Consider the following 23,574-nt stretch of genomic DNA (forward strand, 5'->3'; position numbering starts at 1 on the left):
TAAAGATTATTCCTTCGAATGAAACTATTTCAATTCTTCCCACCATTCGTATTATATCTAATTCAGGAGCATTCTCCGGCTGCAAGTTCACTGATTATAAAGTTGAAAGTGAAGTTTTTAAATTTGGAGATAGAATGTTTAGACATTGCCTAAACTTGAAAACATTAGACCTATCGCAGTGTGTTGCCACAACAATAGAAATAGAAATGTTCTATAATTGTCCAAAACTTGAATTCATTACATTTCCAGAAACAACGACAACAATTGCAAACTATTTCCTCAGTAACTCAAGCATTGTTACACTTAGGTTACCAGCTGGTGTAAGAACAGTTAGTTCGAATTCATTTTCCTACTCTAAAATCAGTAAAATTGAGTATTGTGGATATAGTAGCTTGGATGTGAATCTAGAGAATCAAGCAATTCTTTTTGTATCTTCATATTTTACTCAAAGCACATTATTCAAGAGAACTGATTTTAATAATTCCCTCACTGGATGTATTCCTGCAACGACTCCATTTGCTACTCCATCCAGATCACCCGTATGTTATGTAAGTTGTCCTGTAAAAAGATGTACTTCTTTTTCAATGACTTATTACGTTGCTTTTATACTTATGTATCTTGAATAAACTATCAAATAAATACTTTTTCAAAATATCATTTCGATTTTTTAGTTTAAATATCAATAGAAAATGGAGAAAGTGCCTTTATTTGTGCTTCGCTAATCAGCTCTTATATTATCCAAGCAAATATTCCAATATTTATTGAAGATTTTATCAAAATTTCTTGAAATCAGGTCAAATACCAAATCAAGTTACAAAAATCGTTTTTATTTAATGTGCCACTGTGAAATACCAAATCTGTGAATAAGGATAGTATATTCAAATTTAACCTTATGTTACAATAAATGACAGATAAAGAATACAGTGGCTACTATAGTTATTACTCTGATTCGTATGGAGAATATTATTCAGATGATGAAACTAAATCAGCCAACAAAACAGCAAAGAAAGAAAATAAAGATTCAAACAATGAGAAATCGAAAAGTAACAATGATTCCACAAAATCTAAAGTACAGCAACAGCAAGTTCCTAATGAATCAAATAATGAAAATTCTTTAGAAAATGAACATTCTAATTACGATTCAAAAAATGAAGCTCCAAAATCTGAACGTAGGATATCAGTTTCATTTTCCCAAGAAGCAATTGATGGTGGTGTTCCAGTAAAGCATGATAATGATGATTTAGACGCTTGGGCAAGTGCCAACTCAGGGAAATCTAACCCATATGATGTGGAAAAGTCATCTAATCCGGAACCCGAAGATCTACTGCCGTTTTTATCGGCTACAAATCCAAAAGATCCGGAGCAAAAACAATTACCAGAGACGATTCCAAAATCTAAGCAAGAAATCAATCCATTTCTTGAACCTGAACCATTACAATCTCATTACAATTCAATTCCACCAAGAATTACTACTCATAGCCAAGATTCAATTCAAAGTCAATATTCTCATGAAAATTCCAGCCAAATAAACGAAAGCCAAGGTTCAAATAGATCTATTCTTAGTAATCCTCACGAAGACGAAATTGAAAGCAGTAATCAAGAAGAAAATCCAAGTTCGCCAATAGTTAAAGACAGAGGAATCAATCTTTCGTTAGAAAGAGAGATGTCTGATGAAAGATGGATGAAAAATATACCTTCTCAGCTTCAAACTCCAACAATTCCAGCAAATAAATCTGAAAACCGCCAATTAGAAAGTAAAGATAAGGAAACTAACTTCACTCAAAGCGGTAAAACTACAGCAACCAATAATTCTCTTGAAATCCAAGTTATGGGAACAAATGATATGAAAGTTGAGGTTTCTAAGCCTCCCTTGATTATAATAGAGAATGAAATATATCCACCAGGTGAAATAGCATGTGATAAAGATAGATCTGGAACGGATACGTCACAAACTAACGATGATAACTCAACTTCATCAGGAGCAACTGTAAATAGCGAAAACATATGGTTTGAATTTGCTATTCCAGAAATACCAGCTGTAGACAATTCCCTATTCGATAATGAACTTTCTACCGAATTTGATCTTCCTAAGCTTTTGGCTGAGATGAAAAAAGCTTAATTAAAATTGTTTAGTAAATGTTTGACTTTATATATGCATAATTAATTTAACTTTTTACTCATTCTAAAATAAGAAAATTAAAAATTATCAAATGATTAAAGGATTTTATAAAGAATCATGGGTCAAAAATAATCAAATAGCTGTTAATGACTTGAATATAAAGAATACATGTATCATCTATAGGGGTATTGTCAACGATGTAAAAACATATGTCAATGTAGACACCCAAAGAATCCTAAATAGATTAAAAGTTTTATTTAGATATAGGTATGAAGAATTGTCATTGTAACAATTGAATAATTTTGAGATATTAAATTTCAAACTTATCGTTTTGGAATTTATGAGGTTTATTGGCTTTGATATTTAGAAATAAGCAAAAATTTATTATTTGAGAAACATATCAAATCAATATATTATTTTATATTTAAAAAATAGAAAACAAATTAATTTTGAGCTGGTGATAGAGTATCCAACAAGTCATCGCGAAGATGCAATACAGATAAAGCTTCTCCAACAGAAAAAATAGAAACCATTGGAGGATCATGCGCAGGAACACCAAGACAAGACACAATTTCGCGTGTCTTTTCACTGTATGCTACGCTGAAGCTATGAATATTTGGTAAATGGAAGAGACCTTTTTCATCTGTAAATCCGTCATTTTGCGTGACTGTTTCGCCATCTGGTGTCACCCAGAACGTAAACCAGCGCATTCTATGTAAGTCGCAAGCATGTACAAGCATATATTCATTTTCTGAAATTCCGCCAAAATATATCAAGAAATGATCAACAAGACACATACCGCCAGCATTAATATCGCTTGGTGGAGCTTCACCATCTGCTTTTTTAATTGTCGCCTGTCCATTTTCAAGATCTATAACGATAAAACCGCCAGATCTCGAACAGCCGTATCCGTAGACGCAGTTTTCGTAAATAGCTGTTGGTATATTTGCTCTTCCCGATAGGCCTGGTTTGGATGTTGACCATGCTCCTGTGGAGAGATCTAAAGTATGAAGATCATCAGGCCATGCTTCGTTCAAGCCACCCCATACGTATAGGTTATTATTGTGTACTGCAATTACCGGGGAAGCTCTTGGTGATGGAGGGTCATTATGGGTTGAAATTAATTTGACTTCGCCAGTCTTCAAATCAATAGAATGGAGATCATCAAGGTATGTGCCTGCAATTCTGCCACCAAATATATAAAGAATTTCGTCTTGAATACAAGCAGATGCTGAAATTCGAGGTAATTGAATGTCGCCTTTCAATTTGATTTGATGCCACTGCTTTGAATCGAGATTTAATTCCCAAACGTCGTTTAGTGCAACGCCATTAGTATCCTGCCCGTAACCTATAATTAATGAGTTTCGTAATTTCGAAATTACTGAGAATTGGCCATTTCTTTCGACTGGATGTTTTCCAACGAACGTTTCTACTGACCATTGCCCAGCGAATCCTGTGCGTAATAATGGTTTTAGAGCTTCTTGTGCAAAGAACTCCTCTTGAAGTGCAATAGGATCTATTTTTTGTTCTTCATTTGGATGGTCTGTATGATGTTGGCGTGAATGATGCCTTTTATTTGGGTCCGCCGTGCTTGGCGACGGTCCCATTTGTAATCTGCTGAATTGCAATTCACTGAGTTCCCTTAAATATTTGAGAAAGTATTTAAAAATAACAATGCCTGATAATGAAATATATGATAAATTAGATCTTATAGATTGTAAATGGAAATGGTTTGCCGAAATTTCATTGATTTTATTTGAAAACTGAAAAATATTCACCATATTGTTTCTGAGTCATGTTGATAAAGTAAAAAATCTGATTTCATTTATCCACGTCCAGAATTCTTTCCGCATGCAACCGAAAATTTGGATTTGATTGGCTATGGTCTTAGATATGAAGCTAAGAACACATGAAGCCTTATTTTCATTCTGGTCTTATTTAAAAATAAGAAAATTAAGAAAAAAATGTATTTAGTAGAAAGATTAAGGACAAAAACAAGTTTCAAGTAATTCATTCAACAACTAACTCTGTTTGAACTGGAACTGGAGTTGCTGCTGGAGCTGGTGCTGCAACTTTTGTTCCAATATTGTAAATTGTTGGAGCAAGGAAGAAGAGAAGAGCAATTTGAGCTAAGGCAAGGAATAACAAAACGTATGTGATAACAGTTGATGAAGACTGACGGCCTGCCATGCATTGTTCGCTATTCAAAGTTCTCAATGTCCAAATCATGGCTGAGAAAGCGCAGTACAAAAATGAAATCCAGTAGAGAGCGCAATTCCATGAGAAAAGAGTAACAACGCACATATAAAATGATAAGCAAGAAAAGTCGGCAATTAAAGATAAAATTGGATAGCTTCCTTGAACACCAACATTCTTAAAGAGTGTCTTGCAAATTGCTACTTCAACAAAAATAATTAATCCAAATTTGATGATTTGGAGGTAAAGGTAGTCCATAGAAAACTTGTTCTGGACTCCAGAAATGAGAGCAGAGAGTAAGAAGAATAAGAAGCAGAAAGTAATAGGAGTATATAATTCTGGAGCGTTTGGATTATTAATAGGAATGAATTGTTGTCCCTCTGGTACTGATCTTGACCATTGTTTAACGAAAAATGGACAGGCCAAATTCTTTATGCGGTGAATAATTGAATTTGGAGTAACAGCAAAATAAGATGGAATAAGGGCTTGGCTTTGTGCGATTCTCTGTTCAAGTTGTTTAGGATCAAGATTTTTGATCTCATCTGGGAGATAAGCATTTGTCATAACTGAAGCCATCTTTAACACTTCAGGACTCATGAATTGTGGAATTGTTTGAGGTTGTGGCTGTGGCTGCTGTTGTTGATGAGGCTGTGGGCCACTTGGATCTTGATAGTAATTATCAGATATCATTTTAGAATGATTGTAAATTTATCACTCTGTTTTCTGTCAAGTAAGCAAAAATGTCATGTAAATTGATATGTCACTTTTTGAAAAACAATAAATCACAAACTTTCTTTCGAATATCAAAAACATGGAATCTAATAGTCATCTGATTGTATAACTCATGCATCAATATATATAAGCCAAGAAGTATTATGCTTATATAAAACCATGAGTTATTACTAATAAATCATGCTATTTTGGACAATATTTTTATTTTCACGAATTTGTGCGAATAAAAAAAATTGGATTCTAAATAAATTTTAAATAACTAAATTTTAGTTCATGACATGTGTAAAAAACATATAACTAACAACATTTCTTCTTCTTTGTATTTTGATCATTATCTGCAATTGCAAGTTTTTTATCGGATTTATGGTTTTGAGATGCTGACTTTACGTATTTTATAGCTGTTTCATCAATAATACTGATGATAAGGTCAGTGGTGTTTGCAGCAGATACTTCGGAAAATTCTGCATTAATGGAAGTAGCATAAGCCTGTCCACGTTCTGCAGTAACTGTTCTTTCCGATTCAAGATCTGACTTGTTTCCGAGAATATATATTTGGGGCTTTGAAATGCAGTTGTCATTGATGCTTTCTATGAAAGTATCAAGGTCCAAGAAAGATGTTTCTGAATTTATTGCATAAACTAAGAAAATAATTTCCGCATCACGGTAATATGATGTTGTCAATGCACGAAATCTTTCTTGGCCAGCAGTATCCCAAATATGTAGCTTAACCATATGATCTCCATCTACTTTAATCTTTCTAATATAGAAAGCTGCACCTATCGTTGACATTTGATCAGTTGTCAAGCCCTTTCCTTGAATCACGTTGATGATTGATGTCTTTCCAACTGAGGAGTCTCCTAAAAAGCATATTTTGACCCCTACTGAATCATCATAGATTGAACATGATTCATCTCCCATGACAAAATCCGAAAAAATTTTGTCAAAAAAAATTCAATTAATACAATATACTTTAGCGTTTACTACATATCATAAATTTACTTATTTTGAGGATGACGTTTTATTTTTGGTTCAACTTTTGGTAAATTTTTCTCTTTTTGAACTCTTCCAGTGGCAGTATTATAGTTTTCCAAGACAAACTTCCAATTAATATGCTCAAAGAACTTATTGAAATACTCTGCCTTGCGATTTTCATAATCAATGTACCATGAGTGTTCCCAAGTATCAACAGTTAAGATTGGAATATTTCCATCCTTTACTGGATTGTTGGCATTAGTGAATTGGTCTATTTTGAATTCACCAGTCTTAGTATCTTTGTAAAGATAACACCAACCGGATCCAAAGAGTGTGGAAGCCTTATTAATGAATTCGGCCTTGAAATTATCATATGATTTGAAGTTATTTGTGAAAAATTCTTCAAGATCCATTGGTATTTGTTGTATTTTTGCGGAAAGACAGTTCCAAAAGAAGCAATGATTATAGTGCTGAGCTACATTATTGAAAAGAGCTCCTGATGACTCCTGAATGATTTGAGTGATAGGCTTGCCTTCGTAATCTGAACCATTTAATAGTTTATTTGCGTTGTCAATATATGCCTGATGATGTTTTTTGACGTGAATCTCAACAGCATGCTGTGTCAAGAAGCCAGGAAGACCTGTGTTGAGATAAGGAACAGTAATCATTGTCAACATTTTTTTCAAAAATGATTTTTATTTTTTTGTCAAAGATTTTTGAAATATTTTTTCAAATCATTCCGCATTCTTTGAAAAATTGAAATATTTTGAGACCAAAAACGGAAGAAATAGAAAACACTATGCAATCATAAACTTAGTTGGTCAGTTCAACATCATTTTCCATGTCTAATTTTTGGAAATAATAATGTATCCGATTTTTTTGGTTTAGTAAAAAAAAATAAATGGACTCGATTAATGATGCGACTACACTGAAAACAGCAGCCCAAGTTAAAGTTAACGCAAGATTAATACCTGCCAAAGATTTACATACTTCGTATGCTGAAATTCTTTCCAATGCTGACCCTACAAAATTTGAAGATTTGAAAAAACAGCTTCTTCTTGTTATAGATACGGCAGAAGCAGAATATAGTCTTCTCAACCAAGAAGTTAGCATACTTAACTCAATGATTCCTCAATGGAATAATGAAATTACTGCAGCAAATTCTCAAATCGACAAATTGAAAGAAGAAATAACAGTTTTAGAAAAAGAAAAGCAAGATGTAGATGAAAAATTAGCGAAATACAACGAATTAATGAAATTAAAAGAAGAAACATCAAATATTCATACAGATAAACTCATCAAAGATATCGAAAATTGTGAGTTAAAGAATAAAGAGGATGAGACTAATATAGAAATGGCTGAAAAGTCAAATGAAAGAAGGAAACAAGCAGTTTTAGGAATTCACAAGAACATTCAACTATTCCTCGGCAAAAATACTGATGAACAAGCTTCACCAACTCAATAGAAAACTATTTGTTAAATATACAACTATAAAATGTGTTATTTTTTAAATTTCAGATATAAATTGTTTCTTAATGACCTAAATGACATATCCTATATAAAGATGTACTTAAACTTAGAAGTGGCTATCAATTTAAGTCATATACTATATAAAAATATATTTTATTATTTTAAAGTAAATTTACTGCTTCAAAAAATGAGGTGTTGTAAACACTGCTTAAAATATTTTTGATGTCTTCGAGATCTAATTCGTCCTCATCATCATTATATGAATTATTATTATAATTATATGCACGAGGACATCCTTCAACTGCATAATGAGATATAAATGAATTTAACGGTTCGATTGAATCAAAAGAACCTGTATAAACTTGATTTACAGTTCGAGTAAACTCGTTTTTATCAAAGTAACAATGTGTAATGTCTGGTTTACTAAAAAATAGATAATTTCCTACATTTCTTATAAATGAACAATTTAAATATCTAATAGTACCCCAGCAATAAAATATTGCATTTTCGATTCCTGTATATTCATTGTTTAAATGATTGCATTTTGTAAAAATAATATAGCTTTCACTATATGTTAGATCCAAATGTGAAGATGATGAATTTGAAACTGTGGTAAAATTCACGCTTCCAAGTTGAGTGTCGATTACATATGCAGCATGCATATTAATTCTGTTATAAGATGTGTTCATATTACTTACTTTGATTTCTCCATATTGATGATAAATAGAAGCATCAAAACCATTGCATTCTGAAACTGAACATTCAAATGCATAATTTTTGTTGGTAGAATATTCAACTGTTTGAATATAATATCCGCATCCATGTTGAGCATATGAAAAGAATATGCAAATACGAACTAAGACAGATTCGCTTTGTTGGATATAGAATGATCCGCCCATTTCTGTGGAGCTGTTATTGTAAAATGTGCATGTTTCGAGCAATACTTTGCTGCTAGAATTAAGGAAAATTGCTGTTTCTTGATAATGGAAAGAAAATACTGCATGATAAATGTAATAACTGCCATTCCCTGATATAGTTTCGTTAGTTGTTTTAGTATTAAGCTCAACTGGGTCGAAATAATCAGAAAAGCTTGATCGAAGTGCCAAAAAGAGTTGACAAGCGATTGACTATGTTTAACACGCATTTCCGAGTGTTGGTTTAACGAAATAATGCTGAAACTACGCTTAATTTATGTGGAGTTGGAATATCAAATTAATTTTTCGTAGAAATTAAAAATAGGATACATTATAATCATGCATAAGCATTATCAAATAATGCATAGTCGCAAGATTTTAAACAATATTAAATGGGTCGAACGGCTCTTCTTTGTGCAGCAAACAAAAAATATATGAAGCTGCAAAATTTCTGATACAGAACTGAGAAAACTCAAATGAGAGGTTCAATATTGCTCATCTTGGACAGAAGTAGATAATTGAAATGAGAAAAATTACTCAACTTTAAGATGCTTTGTCACATATTTGAAGGAACACCGATGCAAAGCTGTAAGTCACTCTCATTGATATTTCCTAGTGACATTAGTTATAAGTTCATTTATCTTCCTCAATATCTTGCACCAAATGTCAAATGTTTTGTTAATCTGCATTTTTAACTTATTCTAGACTGATGGCATCAGGATTATTGACATTGTAAAATTTTTGCAAAAAAAAATTCTGAAGATTTCTGACTGAAAGCAGAATCAATTTTTGTGTGTCCAATTGATGATAATGGAATGAACATTACGAAATAGTGAAATGAAGTCTCAAATTCAAAATTACGTAAAAATGTCATGGAAGGATTGTAGTTATAAAGCAATTGCTCTTTATCCTTATTCATCCACCGAGAAGTACCATTTAACTACTACTCGTTATGATACACTCGAAGTGTTAAAAGAAAATGGAGATTGGGTATTTGCAAGATGTATCTCAACCGGATGCCTTGGCATTTGTCCCAAGAGCTATTTAGGAGAGTATAAAGACGAAATTGATATTCTCAACCGCAAATTTAGCTTAGAAATCAAGTATTTATTTATTGAACTTTATAAGAACTTTTTAATCCCTGCCAAAGAAGATGATGCTTCATTCTGCAAAATTTTAGATTTAGTTAGTAAGATTCAGCGCACTTATCCTTTGTCTAGTGATACAGATCGTGGTTTATTATACAAATACATCGAAGAACTGCGTGAATTCATTCACATCAAGCAGCCAGAAAGAAACCAAAATGGAACAATGACGATTATCCACGATATTACTTCCGAAACAAAGAAAACAACAAAGAAACAAACTCATCAAAATTATCAAGAGACAATATTAATGAACTTTGCTATCCAATCAGATCCTCAACCAACTCCAGTTCATATCAAGATATTTTTATACAATATTACTGCGAAAACATTAGTTTCTTTACAAAAAACTTCAATTTTTACATCAAATCATTTCGTTGATACGTTCTTATGCCCCGATATCGATCCCAAGATCATCAACAACCTCGCCATTGTCGTATTTATCTCAGATTACGCAGAAGGAAATAATACATATTTCGCTGAGTATAAAGCGTGCGGAGTAGAGAAATTATCAACAGCAGATAAACCTTTTAAGATCGGCCACGACCAAACCTTCGATATTAAATTCTTTACCTCCAAGGATGCTCCTATCTCCTCATTATACAGGGATATCCTCGAAAACAAGCAGACGTATACACCGTCCATCGACTGCCCACCACTAAAGATCTCATATTCAAGCTACCAACAGAACTGCGAAGCCACAAATCCACAAAAACCTGCAGACAACGGTTTGAACAAATTAGGAAGCTTCAAATATCCGATAAATGTCGGTTCGAACTACGACGTCAGCCAATTATACGTAAAAATTACGCATCTTCGTCATAAAACGAAAATTAAACCTACAAGGATAATTGTAAGGGCTGTCGACTTGTCATCGAAGAGCGATGCATTTGTACCTTGTTTTCCTACAGAAAAAGACCCATGTTGCGCTGTAACTACGATTCAACGCGGATTTCTCGATTTCGACATGGAAGAAGTCGTACAAGTCCAAATTGATACAAGTCTCTTCCCAAGCCTTGATTTCGCCTTCTTGGTCTTCTTCGTTGAGAGATCTTTCAAACCGCCGGGCGAATCTTACATTTCTTCGTATTGTTTCTCACCTCTTTATGATATAAAGAACGGTTGCATGTACGAATTCACTTCTCCAAGGGTTTTGAAGCTGATTAAACCTCCGAAAACGATAGATTCGCAAACAATTACAACGGAAATCACTAATTTCCACTCCTTCGAAGAATGCTTCAAGGAACCAGGCGATCCAGGCTTCATTACCGTTGAAACTTCCTTGATATCAAATAAATTCTCCAAATTCCCAGACGTTAACAAGCTTTTGACGACTGTTCCGACAAAGGATGCCACATTTGATGATATCCAGATCTTAGAAGTCCAGTATTACTATGCCTGGGGACCAAAGATCTTATTTGAACTGGCAAAGATCATTGTAAACGATGAACGTAACTCTGAACGTGCTCTTTATGCCTTTGTCTCTTGTTTGAAGTCGATTGATCAATATTCTACAAGAGATCCGTTCATGGAAAGAGTATTAACATCATTCTTTGCGATGTTCGTCGAAGAGAACTCATTCTTGTCCAAGTTGGGTGTCAATTTGCTCCAATTCACAGGTAAAGCAATTGATTCTCAACATCAAAATAATAATTCAGAGGAAGGAGAGAAATTAAGACGCGCTTTGGCCAATATTCAGAGAACATTGGCCAGCGTATTAAGAATTACCGTTGTTTCCATCAATTTTGCGAAGAAAATTAAACAAAATGTGAATGAAGCACAAATTAGAAACGATTTCAGAAGAGTTTTCGACAGCACATGCAAGAAGATCAGTGATACAGCTGAATCCGCCGTTGTCCAGCGCCAATTTTTGATCAGAGCTCTTCCTCATATGCTTCAAATCATGGATTACTTCTTCTCCAAGAAGGAAATCGTCGAATTAGCCCTTATCGCGTTCAATTCCACCCCTAGCAACGTCAACGATAGAGTTAAAGTCTTCGACCACTTTGCGAATGCCGAAATCTTCAGGAACGAAAAGATTAGAAGGGGTCTCTTACCTGAAATCATCAAGGAACTGACCAAAGAAGACTACAAACAGGTCTTTTCGGAGAAAATTTTACCTCTTGCCACAACAATCTTCTTCGATATGCTTGGAAGCTCCTCGAGTTTTTCATCTGCTGTCTCACACGTTACTCCTTTGTTCGCAAATATGATCGGAAACCCAGATTACGCAAATCAAATCATATTATTCATTTATTACTCGCTTCCTATAGGTGTTAAATCGTTCCTTACATGCAATGGCAACCAGGCTCAAGCGTTTACAGAGGTTACAGAGATGATATTGAAAGCTGTAGATACAGCTCCTCCATCAATCTTATTCGCTTTGGTTCCAGCCTTCGTAAAAGTGTTTTTGCTGAGCCAGGACGACCAATTCAGCCAAACAAGGAAAGATGTTATCTTATTAATTAAGACCATCTCAAATTTCTACAGACAATTTTTGCATCGCCTTGAAGTTCTTACACCTCTTGACCGATTAATTTACAACCAGATGTACGCAATCAATTTAACTCCGATTTCGCATCTACTTCCCCTTCTTATTGACTCAGTTCCCCCTAATTATCACTTCGATAGCTCTATTTTCATTCCTTTGTTCCACATGTACGTTTCTTCCAAGGATCAGCCAGTCAGACAAGGAATTAGAAATGCATTTGGTCAAATCTTCACAGCAGAAGGCCAAAAAGTACAAGCAATCGAAACACCGATTGTTGATGCCCTTATTGCCGTCATGTCTGTTGAAGGAATGGCCGAAATTGTCTCAATTTTCGACATTATTACTCAGATTCTTCCTTCCGCTAAGCAAAGTGTCGAAAAACTCACCCAGTTCTCTCAGAACCTCGCGAACCTCAGCTACTATCCACCAAACGCTTCATATGAAGACGAAAGAGTCACATCAATTAATTTCCTTCTCGAAGGCTTCAAAAACTCCGAAAGTAGTCTTTCGAACTATCCACACTTCGCCATGATGCTCTACGATCTCCATGTTGCTCTAAACAACCAAGTAGAAGCAGCAGAAGTTTTTAGAAACGTTTATCAATTTTTAGTTGACAAATCGAAAGATGACGATGAATTGAGGCCAGAATCGACATTCCCAGCTCAAACTACACTCGAAAGGAAGAAGATGCTTCTTAAGAGGAGTTACGAACTGTTCATGCAATCGCAGTTCTTCGAGCACGCTATCGAATGTGCAGAAGAACTTCGCAGAATTGGCGAGAGCAAATACGATTTTGCGTTAATCGCAGAAGTCTGTGAAATGGAAGCGAATGCATGGACAGAAGTAACAACAGTAGAAAGGACACAACTCAATCGTTTCTACGGATGTAAGTTCATCGGTGGCAATTTCGACGAATGCCACAAGAACAAGTTCTTCGTTTACAGGAGAGGTGGATATTTCGATAACGGACAAATGTTATCTTACATCAAACAGAAATTCCCGAATGCGGAATGTTCTCCACGTCCACCACAAGAAAACACTGAATATCCAAACGGATACGTCTATGTTTTCAACGTCAAACCTCTTGTAGAAGACAGTTATTGTCCAGAAGAAAGTCCAGGAAGTGTAATGACGAGAACTGTTTGCAGAATACAGAAGTTCTTCAGCGAAGTTCCTGTCAGAGTAAAGATAGAAGAAAAGAAATACAACGAAATCGCTGAATACCACAGACACATCACTGAATACCAAGTGGAATATCCTCTCCAAGGAATCGCAAGACGTGCATTAGTCGTCAAACAGAGTGAAGTAAGAAAGATGTCCCCAGTAGAATGCGCTGTTTTCGACACTAATGCTAAATCTCTCGAACTTCTTCAGAAGGCATCACATTACTGGAGATGTCTGACATACAATGTTAAGTTCGATGAGACAGCTGTAAGTGCTTTCTCTATGCTCATCAATGGTATTGTAAATGCGGCTGTTAATGGTGGAACTAAGTTGTTCCAGGAACTTTTCTTGGAGGGAGATTTGGCAAATCTTCCGGAACAGAAGAAATGGGCTCCCAAACTAAAAGAAGCATTCGTGACTCAGCTGAAGGCAGTGAATTTCGCAATTTCTGTCCACGACTACGTTGTTTCTGATGCTTATTTACCTCTCCACAACCAGATCAAGGAACAGTTCGTGGAGATGCAGAAGTCAATGTCTTCTCAGGTTGGAACTGTAGATTTCTCAATGACAGACACAAATCTTGGAAAAATACCTGAAGCACTTCCTCCAAAACAAAGAAATAACTCGGCTTAAAAAAATATAAACAAAAAAATTTTATTTATCTAAATTAGATTTTTATGTTGTTCTTTATTCCTCAATAAAGACAATAATCATAATTCCCCTCATTTCACCTGGTTTTTCTCACCCGAATTGCAGAGGTTGATTTAATTTTTTTTTGTGTGTGTGTGTGAAGAGAATATAATATTGGTATTTACAAAATACAATAAACAATGATGGACGTAGAACGAATAGAAATTTATCGTTTTCTCTTCAAATTATTAAGGGCGAATAATAGAATTTTATCTTGTATGCCACCTTTTGAAAAAGAAATGTTAACATTCTTCACAACTTCCGATATCGTTCTACAGTTGATTTCGGAAAAAATAAAGTTATAAAATTAGAACCAATACAATGTAAAATAGAATATCCAGTTAAATTGTATTATTTGATTCTGATCAGATTTTTTATTGTCAGATTTTTTAGCAAGATAGTTGTAATTGTAGAGAATAAATTCTTGTCAGTTCGCTGATCATTAAGTGTGATTTGCCAATAATGCGATCTCAATAATGCGATGCATTTTTTCTAATTTTCTTCGAAATTTTATTATTTATTTTTTCCAATAAATGCACTGTATTCTTTCAGATAATAAAGATGGTACATATTCGATTGACATATTTAATGGGGAATGCCAGTCATTGCCCATTGAAGATAGAACCACTACAAATTTGACAATTATTAATGGAACATATGTTCCTTCAAATTTTTGTTATAATTGTGCAGAAATAAAATATATTTCGATAAATGAAGGATTCATAACAATCAAAAATGGATCATTTTCTAATTGCGCGAATCTTGAGAAAATCATTCTACCTGAGAGTTTACGAACTATTGAAAAATATGCATTCTATCAATGTTCAAAAATAAATGAAATCATTCTTCCTGAATATATACAAAAAATTGAAAATTATACATTCTGCAATTGTTCTGGTCTAAAAAACATAATTTTTCCCTCAAGTTTATTATCTATTGATTATTGTGCATTCTTCGGATGCATAAGTCTAACTTCTCTCCATTTTCCTGATTCATTAATTCAGATAGGTATTGGATCATTTTATGATTGTTGTAGCTTATCCAATATAGCTTTCCCTAATTTTTTAGAAAAAATTGGAAACTCTGCATTCATGTATTGTCATGGAATTACTAATATCTTATTACCAAATAGACTAAAAATAATTGACTCTAATGCATTCCGTAACTGTTCAAATCTAAGCAATATCAATATTCCAAGCAGTTTGACAGCAAATTGAATATTTGGGTGGTTGGTGAGTGTTATTCCCAATAGTGTATTTGCTGGGTGCTCTAATATTAACAATATAACAATTCCTAATGGAATAACATATTTAGATCAATTTGCATTCCAAGGTTGTTCAAGTCTTACAAATATCACTCTTCCAAATAGCCTAAGGACTATTGCCTATGATGTTTTTTCGGGTTGCACAAGTCTTGAAAATATAGTTCTCCCTTATAGATTAATAAGGTTAACGGGCAGGACATTTAGTTTTTGTTCAAGTCTTAAAAATATTAATCTTCCTGATAGTTTAACATATATTGGATCGGGTGTATTTTTTGGATGTTCAAATCTTTCAGAAATAATTATTCCAGGCATGATCACAAGTGTAGAACGCGAAGAATTCCGACATTGTTCTAGTCTTATTAATATTACGCTACCAAGCGGTATAACAACAATCAAAAATGGTGCCTTCATGTATTGTTTTAAACTTACATACATTAATTTCCCTGATAAACTATCCACTATTGAGATAGCAGCTTTCACTTATTGTTCAAATTTAACCAATGTAACATTTTCTGAGAATTTGAAAACTATTGATCAAAGTGCCTTTGCTTATTTTGGGTCGCGCCGCGCCTCTGACAAAACGTCGGAAAAGTGTAAATTTTCATATAATAATTATTGTTTACAATACCAAATAGTATTTGAATCAAAAATAATCGTAGTTTAGATTTTGGATTTTTTATGTTTTTTGACATTTTTTGTTAATCAATCGAAATAATGCTTATCATATTACTTTTTCAACTACGAAAACTGAGCCAAGGAATAGCTCTTCATGACGCAGTCAAGAAAAATCAAACAGATATTGTATTAGATCTTATTTCAAATGGAGTTGAAATTGATGGACATTCACTTAATATTGCCATCTCTTCAAATAATACTAATATGGTGGATTTACTTGTTACGCATGGAGCTGACGCCAAATACATAGATAAAAATCAACAACTTTCAATGATTCATATTGCATGCATGCTTAATAATATTAAAGCTGTTGATATTCTAATTTCACATGGTGCAAATGTAAATGATCAAAATAGCCTTTATCGTTATTCGCCCCTTATATTTGCATCTATGTTTAATTATAAAGAAATTGCTGAACTTCTTATTTCACATGGTGCAAATGTCAACTTGGGAGATTTTCGTGGAAATACTCCTATTCATCATATCTTGTTCTTTGGTGATGAAACTATCATGGAAGCTATTGTTAATAGTTATTCTCAAATATTTAATGAAGATTTTATAAATTCTTTTGATATTCATAAAAAAAAACAATGATTTGATTGAGCTTTTACTTTCAAATGGTGCAGATGTCAATAAACCATTTCATGATGGGAATACCCCTCTTCATCTAGCAATAGCAATGTCTAGTTTCGAAATCATTGAAATATTAATTTCTCATGGTGCCAAAATTTATGAATTAAATAAAAAAGGTCAGACTCCTCTTGATATTGCATTTATGCGTGAAAAAGCGAAACATGCAGAATATATTGAACTCCGTGATGCTGGGGATGATAATCATTTACAATTCCTTGACTGGCAAGATGCAAACAAAATAGTGAATCTATTAATGTCAAAAGGTGCAAAAACTAATTCTGATGGTGAACTCTAGGGTTGTGCAAATTGGGACGCCTGCTCGCACACCTTTTTTGGCCAGCTGGCACGATTTTTTAAAAAAGGTCACTTTTAATTTTTCCTGATAAAAATTCAACAAGCTTATTATTCTTTTTGCTTTTAACGCCGAACAGAATTTGAATCAAAAAAAAATAAAAATAATTGTATGAATGAGAATTCAAGTTTAAACTTGAAATCATATTCTTCACGTCTGTCTCTCAAAGTTCAAAATTAGGGCTGTACAAGATTTAAAAAAACATTGCCGGGTTACCGTAGAGGCCTAAAAAAATCGCGCCTCGGCGGCAAGCCGCCTCGGCATTAAGAATGCGCATCTAAATTTTTATATGTCCTTCTTTCTTTTATTTTTCCCTTCCCTTTCTTTTCTTTTTCTTTTTTTTCCCTCCTCTTGCTCTCATTTACCTTTTTTTTCCTTTTCTCATCATTTTTCAAAATTTTAAATTTTTATCAAAAATCTTGCCTATAAAAGCAGACTATGGAACCTTTTAATGCCTCTTAATCAATATTATACAGCATAAAGCATATTAAATGAAAGTAATTACGTATAAATTTATTTTATTATCTTATTTATTAATTCTTTAGCATGTATTGTTTAATATTAACTTTTCTGTACATTAAATATGATATCTCCAAAGTATGAATGCCTTGTAACGAAACGAAAACTTAATTTTATGTTGAATATTTGTCACAAACATTAGATTATTAAAATATATGTTGGATATCCCTTAGTATGAGACTTCATGACTCTTGTAGTCTAACGTGAGCTTTGGATTGCAAGCTCTGTGGTTAACGAACATAAATTAATTGTAAAGTTTTCAAAATTTTTCATCGTTTCTATCAGCATCTATTTTTCCTTTAAAATAATATATTTGTATGAATACAATATTTAGTAATTTTTTTATTTCCCATAATTTCATTCAAAATTTCAGAAAAAATTAATTTCTATTCAATATTATTTCAGCTTCAAAACACTTCATTCTTATAGATGTTGATTCACTAAAGTGTGATACTCAATGTCTTATTTCAATGAAAATTGTTCTGCAAATTTATTTCACTTTTGACCTCACTTTTTCCGTAATTCAATTTTTTACTTTTAATATTTTAGATCTTCATAATATCATTTGAAAAATTAACCATATAAAAAAATCAAGTTAACAATTCACTTTTTCCGTAATTCAAAAATCAAAAATATAAATAATATATCTTTTTATCAAATATTATTATTATATTCTATGAAAAATGAGGTCCGGAAATTTTGCGGATTCCCGTAACTCAATTTTACGGAAAAAGTGCAGTAAACTATTCAAAATACGGAAAAATTGGTGTAAACTAATGATTTTACGGTAAAATCACGGAAAGTCCCGGAAGAATATATGTGCCTATATGAAATTATACAAAAATGAATCAAACGCATTTTAAAAGATTGTTCTTGTATTATAAATGCTATTCGCAGATTTATTAGTTGAAGAAAATTACCAAATTTTTGCCGATTTCCAAAAAATGATTTACAAAGCATATTTTTATAAGGCTTTAAAAATCTTTAAAATGTGACCGGTGACGGAAATCCATGGTAACCAACCGCGGTTCCCGTTTGGAATGCCATATTCAAAATATACGATTTCAATTATAAAATACGACTTTGGTTTGATTTTTCATAAATAAAATTTAATACATAATCAAAACAAACAACAAATTTATTGATAGAAATATATATATATGTATTATGCTGATTCATGGTCTTCTTCATCTTCATCATTTTCTTCTTCATCGAAATTTTCTAATTGTTTTTCATCAATTTTATCAGTAATAGCGGCTTGATCTTCTTCGAGTAGATGATCTTCAGTTTGTTCGCTCATTTCTCTGATATGGACAAGGAATGAGAAAAATGCACCCCAAATCATGACAATTGATGCCATAATAAGGAGCGACATTGCATTATAGTCCTTTGTGAACCAGAGTATGGCAAATGAAACCAATGATGTTGGTAATTTTACAATTGTCATAATATAATTACGAATTCTACCAGGATAGTATAATTTCCTGATCTCTATGAATACACCATGTGTTACTGATATGATTGATGATGTCAAACCTATTAAAAAGAAAATAATAATTTTGTTTTCATAAAAAGCAAGCATTGTGAACATTACTATTGCCATGGTTGTCATGAATAACATTGCCCATAATGTAACCGGCAATCTTTTTGAGATCAAAGAGAAAATTTGCGTTGAAATTATGTCGAAAACTCCGTAAACGCCTTGTACGTATCCCATTGATGGTTTGTAAGTAGGAGTGAATAGAAACGCCGACATATGATGTATGACGATATGATTGATGACGCAAATGCGATTTCTGTGAAAATTATAATTATATTTTTTGGAGATTCGGTCAACCAAAGCTTTAATTTCGAAAAATCACCACCAATTGACTTTTCTTCTGGTTTCTCTTTAACATGGAGCAATGAGACAAGTAAAATAATGGAAGCCAATGGAATAGACAAAGTAAACGAAAAAATCGCTTCTACACCCCAATTGTGAGCAACAGCATTGCTTATCATTGATGAGGATGATGACATGAACAGAGACATTGCGACTCTCTGCTCGTTAAATATGTAATTTGCGTTCGAATTTTGAGGAAGAAGTAATTCTTCGGTCATCCAGTAGTCCATGAGAGCCATCATGGCTGTTGGCATTGTAAGACCTTGTAAACATCCGGCAATTGCAAAATGAGTGAATTGTGATCCAAAAGCAAGAATTCCTGCATTAAAGAAGTATGATAATGCAACGATAATGCATAAATTTGCGTGTCCAAGCTTTTTAAGAGCAATTGGCATAAATAAATTCCATAATGCGACGAAAATATTTGCAATTCCGAAAATTTCTGATATTTGTGCATGTGTAAGACCTTTGTTGAGAAGAAGATGGCATCTGTATGGCATTTGAATGAATGCGGCTAAGAATAATGCAATGTAGCAAGAAAAATATCTGTGTATCAACTTTTTCAAGTCTGGATTGATTGTTTGTACTGCTGAAGCCCTTTTGTAGATAATGATGATGAGAGCTATAGCAAGTGAAATGCGGAATGAATTAAGGATAATTGTATCCAGTGCTTCGTTCATATTTTTTATTTCTCATAACGGAAGTCAGTCGCCAACTAAGAAAGAATAGAAATCAGAAATGAACATTCAAATATGTATAGTCCAATAATTAATATATGTGACTCTCACTCGATATTAAAAGTTTCTTGATTATAAAATCTATTTATAATTAGAATTAATGTTCATACGATGTACCACAAGTTTTATTATAACATACAATTGCTATTCTATTGGTAATTTCAAATAATTCACTTAAATAATATTTACTTATTACAAACAATAAAAAATGTATAGATAAAAGTTAAACAACCATATTTGGATCTGAAACATAATCATCTGGTGTATTTGTTAAAAGGGCTGATGGCGTAGAAAGTAAAATTCTTGGAAAAGCTTGATTAAAAACATCTCTTGATATTTGCAATGGATGAACATAAGGGCAACATTGTCCATGAAAGCATTTGCCGCTTTGTTTGGAAACGCATATTAGTGAAGAAAGTTTGTCAAAAAATATTAACGATGATGTAACTTTTCTACCAGCATAAAATCTTCCTTGAAGAGCTTTGTGACATGCCAATGCTTCATCTGGTTCATTAAATCTAACATATACATTTCCATATAAATGTTCTGTAAGATTAGACGCAATTACAATATCTTGTACGTTTCCGAATTGCTTGAATTCTGCGTATACATCTAAGAAGAAAGAGTCGATCATAGATTGCAGGTTTCTTGTTTTTATCATTGTTTGTTCGTTTTTTGGTAGAAATGAAGCGAAATAGTCTGGATTTGGATATAAATGATGAAAAACTAAGCACCTACTCATTAATTTAATCGGGTGTTTGAAAGGGCAGCATTTTGGAAAATAATCATTTGGACAAGCTCCTGTTTTTTCATAGATTTGGCATATATTTGTTGAATTTTTATGTCTTGCTGAATCATTTTCTGTTTGTTGATCATCTACAAGATGGCTTAGGCGACTCATTCAAGAATACAAACAGCTTTTATTATTTTGTAAGTGAACAATGTGATCATAATGCTTTTTTAAACAATGTATTTCAGTAAATCATCAATCAGAAAGAAAAAATTTAAAAAATATGAAATTTTATATTTTAGTTTTCATTGTTTTCATGGAATATTTATATGAAAATGGTAAAAAATGATATGTAATTAAACAATATTTCCGCATTATTTATTAGATATTAAGTAATGTTCATTAAGTCCATCCCATGAGTTAGAGATAGACAAATTCTTCTTTGATGCAACAGAAAAAGTATCATCGCATACAGAAGCAGCTATTTGGTAGATTGGTAAAAGATTATCTGGCTTTGGTGGTTCTACTGGGTTGATTGGCGGAACAAACCTGTCAGAAGAGTCCTTAAAGAAAGAACTCTCTTTTACTTCATCGAGTGAAAGCCTCTTTGTTGGATCTGGGTTCAACATTCCAAAAAGAAGGTCACTTAGAGGTCCTGAGATATTATTAGGTAGTACAAGACCGATTTTTCGAATTGTTCTAGCAATTTCGTAAACATTTTCTCCTGTAAAAGGCAATTTTCCAAACAGAGTTTCAAATAATGTAACGCCGAGGCTCCAGACGTCTTCCTTTGCTGGGTCTAATGCAGGAAGATCAGTCAAGTCATCATAACTATCATCAAAAATTTCGGGAGCTTGGTAAGCTGGTGTTCCTACAACGGTTTCGGCACTCTGGAATGAATGGCCGATGCCAAAGTCCCCTATTTTTGCGGTACCATCAGAGAAAAGAAGAACATTTGATGGTTTTATATCTTGATGAACGAAACCTTGGCTATGTAGATATGAAAGCCCGTTAACTAATTGCCTGAATATCGAAGCTATGGTTTTTTCTGCAATTTTTATCTTAGTATCAATAAGATTTTGCAAAGAACCGCAGTTACCCCACTCCATAATTAGGTAAAACGCATTCTTCTCAGGAGCAAAGAGGACTTCGCGGAAGTTTACGATGTTTTCGTGATGAATTTTTTTCATTATTCTTACTTCCCTTTCTAATGGAAGAGAAGTCTTCGCGTTTGGGTAGGTTTTCGCAAGCTTAAATACTTTAGCTGCATAGTACTTCCTATTTAAGGAATCTTGGATAAGAACAACTTTGCAGTTTGCGCCTTGACCTATAGTTTTTAGAAGATTGTACTGGTTAACTTTCCTTTGAAACCTATTAGTGTTGTCATCGCAGGTCAGTGTCACTAGCGGTGCGATCGGAGGCATAGTTAACCGACGCACGTGCATAAAAATCGAGATTTAGGTTGTGGTCCTCCATAAAGAGGACCATTGCTTTCAAAGTTCGGCTATTGTTATTTTATATCACATGTCACAAATCGAAAATCTTTTTGATACGATTTGATATTAACAATCCTTTAATAGAGAATTCTTGAGTTTATGACTTATTGGTATTTTATTTCGACTTTCAAAAATCTGAAAAAAATTCCATCGGTGTACTAATCTTTATTTAATGATGAATATACTTCTGTATAGGAACTCTTATGAAATCATATAAAATGAGAAACGAATACGCTTTTTCCTCCTTTCAAATTCTTCGTCGATTGAGGGAGGGGCTTTTTGCATTTACGGGCGTGTCAAAAATGGTTTTTGCAGAAAAGTGCCAAAATGTGCGAAAAAGTGACATTTTTAGCAAGATTTGATTAGAGTTAGTGGAGCTACTATTCCATCTACAAAATCTGACTATAGGGCATGAAACTTTGAACCTAATTGCGTGACTTCATCGTTGAAAATCAAGTTTTTAAAAAAACGACAAGAGATTTACTTAAATTTACAAATAAATACTCGAGTTATTTCCATTTATCCCTTGGAACATATAAATTTGGCGTATTACAAATAATGCTGTTATTATAAAAATGTATTTGGTTAAGTTCCAAATCATCAAAAAAAATACGACAAAAATTTTAAGCAGCGACGCCCTTACACTAAGGTGTATCGAAAACTATTAGTTTTTTTCGTCATATTTACATTACTATTATGAAGAAAATGCAATCTAAATACGAAAAATATTTGATTCGAAGTTTTTATGAAGATTAATTCGGATCTGGTATAGAGCATGACGCTTTTTCGTTTTGTATAGATCATTACATATGAAATTAAAATAAAAAATCAATTTATTAAATTATTAATTTTTTTTATTCTCAGTTTTGACGGACGTAATATATAAGCTTAAAATTTTGTTAGAATGACATTTATTTTTCATATTCAACAATAAAACACTGCATTTATTTAATACAAAATTGTTTAATAATGAACTTTGTTAATAATTTATATATTGTAAATAGTGTAAAAGCTTGTGTTGATTGTGATGATTGTGATATCAATTGATATTTTAGAATATATAACCTGAAATTTGAAATTGTAATAAAAATTTATCAATTAGCTCCGAAATATGACTCGTCTAGAAAAGACTATTGATATATTGAATTGTGTTAAATGCTATATCAGTCCTAGTAAAGATTTAATTATAAAATTGTTAAATAAGATGTTCATTGTTTAATATCTATATTGGAAGGTTGATATTTTTCAATGTATAGTCATATTCTATGAGATTTTGTCTAAAAACTCGTATTTTCGAATAGATTTATATCATATAAGCATTATAATTTCAAATTTCCATAGGAAAATATATTTATTATCTAAAAATAAATATAATTAACCTCTGAAAATATTC

General features: G+C 32.8%; 13 protein-coding genes across 13 annotated transcripts, besides 1 other annotated feature; 5 read left to right on the forward strand and 8 right to left on the reverse strand.

The window, feature by feature from the left end:
• Positions 1-859: 859 nt before the first annotated feature.
• On the forward strand, positions 860-2,160 carry TVAGG3_0675530 (uncharacterized protein; the record flags this gene model as incomplete). The annotated part of the gene is made up of 1 exon (XM_001320444.1): positions 905-2,119. One exon carries the CDS (start codon positions 905-907, stop codon positions 2,117-2,119), a length of 1,215 nt encoding a protein of 404 aa, XP_001320479.1.
• A 245-nt stretch (positions 2,161-2,405) lies between these two features.
• On the reverse strand, positions 2,406-3,726 carry TVAGG3_0675540 (nitrile biosynthetic process; the record flags this gene model as incomplete). The annotated part of the gene is made up of 1 exon (XM_001320443.2): positions 2,563-3,726. One exon carries the CDS (start codon positions 3,724-3,726, stop codon positions 2,563-2,565), a length of 1,164 nt encoding a protein of 387 aa, XP_001320478.1.
• A 346-nt stretch (positions 3,727-4,072) lies between these two features.
• Positions 4,073-5,081, reverse strand: TVAGG3_0675550 (ER to Golgi vesicle-mediated transport; the record flags this gene model as incomplete). The annotated part of the gene is made up of 1 exon (XM_001320442.2): positions 4,130-5,005. One exon carries the CDS (start codon positions 5,003-5,005, stop codon positions 4,130-4,132), a length of 876 nt encoding a protein of 291 aa, XP_001320477.1.
• Positions 5,082-5,291: 210 nt separating this feature from the next.
• TVAGG3_0675560 (oxidoreductase activity, acting on superoxide radicals as acceptor) lies at positions 5,292-6,722 on the reverse strand (the record flags this gene model as incomplete). The annotated part of the gene is made up of 1 exon (XM_001320440.2): positions 6,043-6,696. The coding sequence occupies one exon, from the start codon at positions 6,694-6,696 to the stop codon at positions 6,043-6,045; it is 654 nt and encodes a 217-aa protein (XP_001320475.1).
• A 157-nt stretch (positions 6,723-6,879) lies between these two features.
• TVAGG3_0675570 (uncharacterized protein) lies at positions 6,880-7,606 on the forward strand (the record flags this gene model as incomplete). The annotated part of the gene is made up of 1 exon (XM_001320439.1): positions 6,921-7,484. The coding sequence occupies one exon, from the start codon at positions 6,921-6,923 to the stop codon at positions 7,482-7,484; it is 564 nt and encodes a 187-aa protein (XP_001320474.1).
• Positions 7,607-7,650: 44 nt separating this feature from the next.
• TVAGG3_0675580 (uncharacterized protein) lies at positions 7,651-8,388 on the reverse strand (the record flags this gene model as incomplete). Its single annotated transcript, XM_001320438.1, has 1 exon — positions 7,651-8,388. One exon carries the CDS (start codon positions 8,386-8,388, stop codon positions 7,651-7,653), a length of 738 nt encoding a protein of 245 aa, XP_001320473.1.
• Positions 8,389-9,225: 837 nt separating this feature from the next.
• TVAGG3_0675590 (dedicator of cytokinesis family) lies at positions 9,226-15,391 on the forward strand (the record flags this gene model as incomplete). Its single annotated transcript, XM_001320437.1, has 1 exon — positions 9,271-13,836. The coding sequence occupies one exon, from the start codon at positions 9,271-9,273 to the stop codon at positions 13,834-13,836; it is 4,566 nt and encodes a 1,521-aa protein (XP_001320472.1).
• A 480-nt stretch (positions 15,392-15,871) lies between these two features.
• Positions 15,872-16,426, forward strand: TVAGG3_0675600 (spectrin binding; the record flags this gene model as incomplete). The annotated part of the gene is made up of 1 exon (XM_001320436.1): positions 15,872-16,426. One exon carries the CDS (start codon positions 15,872-15,874, stop codon positions 16,424-16,426), a length of 555 nt encoding a protein of 184 aa, XP_001320471.1.
• An 85-nt stretch (positions 16,427-16,511) lies between these two features.
• Positions 16,512-16,760, forward strand: TVAGG3_0675610 (Ankyrin repeat family; the record flags this gene model as incomplete). Its single annotated transcript, XM_001320435.1, has 1 exon — positions 16,512-16,760. One exon carries the CDS (start codon positions 16,512-16,514, stop codon positions 16,758-16,760), a length of 249 nt encoding a protein of 82 aa, XP_001320470.1.
• Positions 16,761-16,994: 234 nt separating this feature from the next.
• Positions 16,995-17,187: a mobile genetic element.
• A 1,314-nt stretch (positions 17,188-18,501) lies between these two features.
• Positions 18,502-18,783, reverse strand: TVAGG3_0675640 (uncharacterized protein; the record flags this gene model as incomplete). The annotated part of the gene is made up of 1 exon (XM_001320434.1): positions 18,502-18,783. The coding sequence occupies one exon, from the start codon at positions 18,781-18,783 to the stop codon at positions 18,502-18,504; it is 282 nt and encodes a 93-aa protein (XP_001320469.1).
• A 230-nt stretch (positions 18,784-19,013) lies between these two features.
• TVAGG3_0675630 (SAM (S-adenosyl methionine) transporter family) lies at positions 19,014-19,898 on the reverse strand (the record flags this gene model as incomplete). The annotated part of the gene is made up of 1 exon (XM_001320433.1): positions 19,014-19,898. One exon carries the CDS (start codon positions 19,896-19,898, stop codon positions 19,014-19,016), a length of 885 nt encoding a protein of 294 aa, XP_001320468.1.
• Positions 19,899-20,121: 223 nt separating this feature from the next.
• TVAGG3_0675650 (pre-mRNA 3'-splice site binding) lies at positions 20,122-20,992 on the reverse strand (the record flags this gene model as incomplete). The annotated part of the gene is made up of 1 exon (XM_001320432.1): positions 20,179-20,856. The coding sequence occupies one exon, from the start codon at positions 20,854-20,856 to the stop codon at positions 20,179-20,181; it is 678 nt and encodes a 225-aa protein (XP_001320467.1).
• Positions 20,993-21,052: 60 nt separating this feature from the next.
• Positions 21,053-22,246, reverse strand: TVAGG3_0675660 (protein serine/threonine kinase protein; the record flags this gene model as incomplete). The annotated part of the gene is made up of 1 exon (XM_001320431.2): positions 21,060-22,130. The coding sequence occupies one exon, from the start codon at positions 22,128-22,130 to the stop codon at positions 21,060-21,062; it is 1,071 nt and encodes a 356-aa protein (XP_001320466.2).
• Positions 22,247-23,574: the final 1,328 nt, after the last annotated feature.

This window comes from Trichomonas vaginalis, chromosome III (assembly GCF_026262505.1).
Source record: "Trichomonas vaginalis G3 chromosome III, whole genome shotgun sequence".
Lineage (NCBI taxonomy): Eukaryota > Parabasalia > Trichomonadida > Trichomonadidae > Trichomonas > Trichomonas vaginalis.